Raw genomic sequence first — 4302 nt, forward strand, 5'->3', positions numbered from 1 at the left:
CCCAAAGGAGCCCCTTCTTGGTTACTATGCAACTGGTTGTTTTGTTTTTCTTATGGTCTCTCAAGGATTCTCCATCTCAGCACTATTGTTTTAGGCCAGATAATTCTTTGTTGTGTGGGACTGTCCATAGATTGCAGGGTGTTTAGCAACTTCTACCCACTAGATGCCAGTAGTTCCTCACCCCCCGCCCAAAGTTGTAGCAACCATTACTGTCTTCAGATATTGTCAAAGGTCTCCTGGGTAGCAAAGTACCCCTGGTTAAGAACCGTTCTTCTGTCTCTACTTACCTTTCTCCATACACTGGCTCTTCTTTTCAGCCTTTTCTTATAGAAGAAATGCACACTTTTCTTACTCACAGACACTGTGTGATAGTTTTTGTTGTTGTTGTTATTTAGACATGATTGAGTAGGTTACTTATGAATATTAGAAATTATGAGATTAAGCACCTGGTATATGTCATTCAAATGTGTTAACCATTGCTATTAATTTTATCAGGAGATATTGAGCCTATATATAAAACCTTTAAAAGCAGACTTTAAACCTCAAATACCTATGCCTAGAGTGTTTAACTCTTTTTTCCTCTTAATTTCTGACTTATTTGTGTTCACAACTAAGGCAAGCAAGCTGTGGGAAAAGACAGTTGCATTAATTTTTCTCTTTATTTTGCCAGAAATGTTAAGTCTTAACTAATTCCAACGTTTCCATGAAAACTGAATTTTGGAATTTATTTTGCATCATTGTGGCGATATTGTTTGCAATTGTGAGATGTATGTTGCTTCTAAGTAAGGCATAAGAGATAGAATTATAAACAAAATTAGAGTTTTACTAAAATGGGTTCCTATGGCAAGAGTGTCATCTGATTTTTTTATATTTTCCCCAGTAGATGATATATTTCTCTTTCACACTCAATTTTTCCTCTGGTGTGTGTGTATATGTGGTTTTGACCTTTTCAAGACAAATTGAATTAAAAATTAAAAACAAAATATGATGAAAAGAAAAGCAAAGAATAAAAAGAAACCTGCCAGTCACATTACAAAATTACTGAACATGCAGAAAGTATTTCTGATCTTTAAAAGGGTTTCTTTGTTCAATTTATTACACAAGGGTGCAATTTTCCCTAGATTAGATTATAAGGTGTTAATACAAAGTTGGGGTACACGATTTTACTTATAATATCACAAAATTTTAGAGGTGAAGGAGACCCCAAATTTTTTTAATCTAACCATCCCATTTTATGAGTGGAGAAATTGAGACCTAGAGAAGACAAGTGACCTCCCTGGAATTTCTAATCAGTGGTTAGTGACAGAATTCACGTAAGGATATGATTCCCAGACAGTCAGACACGTGTTCTCTTGGTTACATCTATCAGATAATATAGAACTGTAGAATCTTCTAGAAGATTTAGCACTTATTTTCTAATGAACTAAAAAATAATTCAGGAATGACAGTGGAGATATGTTTAGGGATTACTGTGGCACCAACCATTGGGGGTGCTGGGGAGAGAATATTTTGACTGGAATAAGCTTAATGAAAGCGATGTATGCTGCAATTCAGCGCAACTATTATAAAGCAAGAAAAGCACCATCACTGCCTTCTACCAAGTCTTTAAGACAGATTGACATGGCAGACTATTAAAGAAACAAGATTTTACCAATACATAGCATTCAATTTTTCCCCACAAAGTATCTCATGCTCTCATTTTAAAAACATTTTTTTATTAAAGAACATACACAGTATTGAAAGCTTAGAGTTATTTAAGAATCAGTTATGTCTTCAAACTGCCAGTATGTTTCCAATAACTTTCTTATGTATCTTGAATACTGTGTATGTTCAACATGCCTTAAATCTTCCCGTAGCTGGTACAACTTTTCAATGTAAACATAATTCTTCTTGGGTTTTCCTCAAGATTTTCCTGGTCTTTTTTCTGTGTCCCCTTTTTTTGTTTATGGAAGTTGTATCGCTTGGCCATCGCTACAAGATCTTCTGGGACACTCTGATTTGCTCTTTTCAGAATTTGAATCAATTCATTGGCAATCTTTGAATTATCTTGAGTGATAAGGGAAATTGACGTTCCAGTCTTTCCTGCTCGTCCAGTACGTCCTACTCTGTGGATATATTCTTCAATGTTTTGTGGGAAATCATAATTATATACGTGTGTGATATCGTTAACATCAAGTCCTCGGGATACTAAATCAGTTGTAATCAATATCTTCACTTTTCCACTTTTAAAGTCTTCTAATGCTTCCTCTCGATCACATAGCTCTCTGTCACCATGTAGTGATTGCACAGGGAGGCCTTGGATACCAAAATCACTTGATAAGTCATCAACAACAAGTTTTCGGTTGACAAACACTATGACTTTGTCTTTTGGTGACATATTCTCTAGGAATTCTTGGATAAGAGCTCGTTTTTCTGCTTCTGTGGTAACGATTATATTTTGCTTCACTGTGTTTACAGCAACTAGATCCAGAGTGCCAACATAAACAATCATAGGCTCTTTCAAATAAGACTGTGCAAGTCTACGGACAGAATCTGGCCAAGTTGCACTTGTCATAACAGTCTGCCGATCTGGGCGCACATCTAACAAAATTTTCTTAATCTGGTGCTCAAGCCCCAGATGTAGCATTTTATCTGCCTCATCTAAGACCAAGTAGGTTATGCTTCGTAGGTCAACAAACTTATTCATTTGCAGGTCATTCAGTCTTCCAGGAGTTGCAATAATGATATCTACACTTTTGGTAATGCCTTGAATTTGTCCTTCTCTATTTCTACCACCATGTATACAAATACTTTTCAGACCTTTATATGAATATTTAGAACATTCAGCTTCCACCTGAAGAGCTAATTCTCTGGTGGGAGTGAGGACTAGCATGCCAGGTCCATTCCTTTGTTCTCTAGATATCGGTTGACCATCAAGATGAATAAACCCAGGCATTAAGTAGGACAATGTTTTGCCTGTGCCAGTTTGGGCAACTCCTATAAGATCTACTCCTTTTAAGGCAATGGGCCATGCCTGTGCCTGAATTGGTGTTGGTTTTTGAAAACCCGCCCTTGTTATGCTTTTCATAAGTTCTGTGTACGGACGGAAAGCGTCCTCAAATTCACAAGCTGGATTAGGGATGGGACGCTTCTCACCATCTTTCAAGTCATCACACATTACGTTGTAATTTTCTTTCCTCCACTTGTCTACCTGTTCTTTAGACATGGAGCTTGTAGCTTTGGATTCTGTGTAAAAGTCTTTCTTAATTGGTGGTAAATCTGCCCACTTTCTTTTTTCCCACGCCACGGCTTCTGCCTTAATACGATCCAAATCCATCAATGGCGGAGCTTCTCTGACAACGTTAACTGTGCTTACGTCTCTCCCAACAGGAGGTTGGGACGCAGCATTATCCACATCCGATTCTGAACGGTACCTTTCTTGTCTTTTAATAAGAGTATCTATAGCTGCCTTGGCCTTTGCTTTCATATCTTTGCTGCCAAAAATTTTCACTACTGCTTCGCAATCCCCCTTTTTAATCTGTATTTTAGTGTTTGTCGAACGCTGTAGGTCTTTTATTTTTGACCCACCACGACCAATGACTGAGCCAACCAGGTGGTTCTCCAGTCTAAAGCAGAGTGGTGGTTCATGGGAGCCTGCGGCTCTAGGACCCAAACCGCGTGAGGGGCCATTCCAACTGCTGCCTCTGCCACCTCTGTCATCGCAGCTGGCCCCAGGAGCTCCTGGACTACGCTCTGCCCTCTTCCAGTCCGGGACCCGGGACATTGTAGGGTAGAGGTAGTGTCGGTGCCAGCTTCTGGCCTACATACGGTCAGGAGATGCGAGAAGGTCTGGTCTGCAGCCTCCCACTCTGCAGGCTTTGAAGCGGCTGTTACCTAAGCAACCAGTGTTTGAGGCTGCAGAGGGGAGGGGCGTTGAATGCCTGACCAATCACGGGGCCGGGACTAGTGTGATGTAAGCAGGTGGCTGTGACGTACATTTAAAGAGGCACTCCCTCTCAGGGGCTGACCCTGCCAGCAATTACAGGACCCTGAGAGAGCGCCTTCCTAACTTTTGTGACCTGAGTGTCCAGCTCACTCTCACTCTCGTCATGATAGTTCTGGCTCAGCTTGGGGGCAACCTTGAAGCAGGCCTTAAATTTGTACACATTGAACTTTTTATAGGCCCATTATTTCCATAGGAGAAAAAAATAGAGTTCTAAAAAATTAACTTATTTGTTTGTATACTTGTGTGTTTATGTGTTTATTTGTTTTGGTAAATTTCTTTTGGAGTATCAACAATACTTGGTCTAGAGGAATTCATCA

The 4302-nt window shown here is 39.6% G+C and overlaps 1 protein-coding gene across 1 annotated transcript; it reads right to left on the reverse strand.

Annotated features, from left to right (window-relative positions):
- Nucleotides 1-1924: 1924 nt before the first annotated feature.
- On the reverse strand, nt 1925-3763 carry LOC134366665 (probable ATP-dependent RNA helicase DDX53; the record flags this gene model as incomplete). The annotated part of the gene is made up of 1 exon (XM_063083018.1): nt 1925-3763. A coding segment is annotated over exon 1 (1839 nt), but the record flags the coding sequence as incomplete, so codon positions are not given.
- Between the last annotated feature and the right edge of the window lie 539 nt (nt 3764-4302).

The sequence above is a fragment of the Cynocephalus volans genome, chromosome X (genome assembly GCF_027409185.1).
Source record: "Cynocephalus volans isolate mCynVol1 chromosome X, mCynVol1.pri, whole genome shotgun sequence".
NCBI lineage: Eukaryota > Metazoa > Chordata > Mammalia > Dermoptera > Cynocephalidae > Cynocephalus > Cynocephalus volans.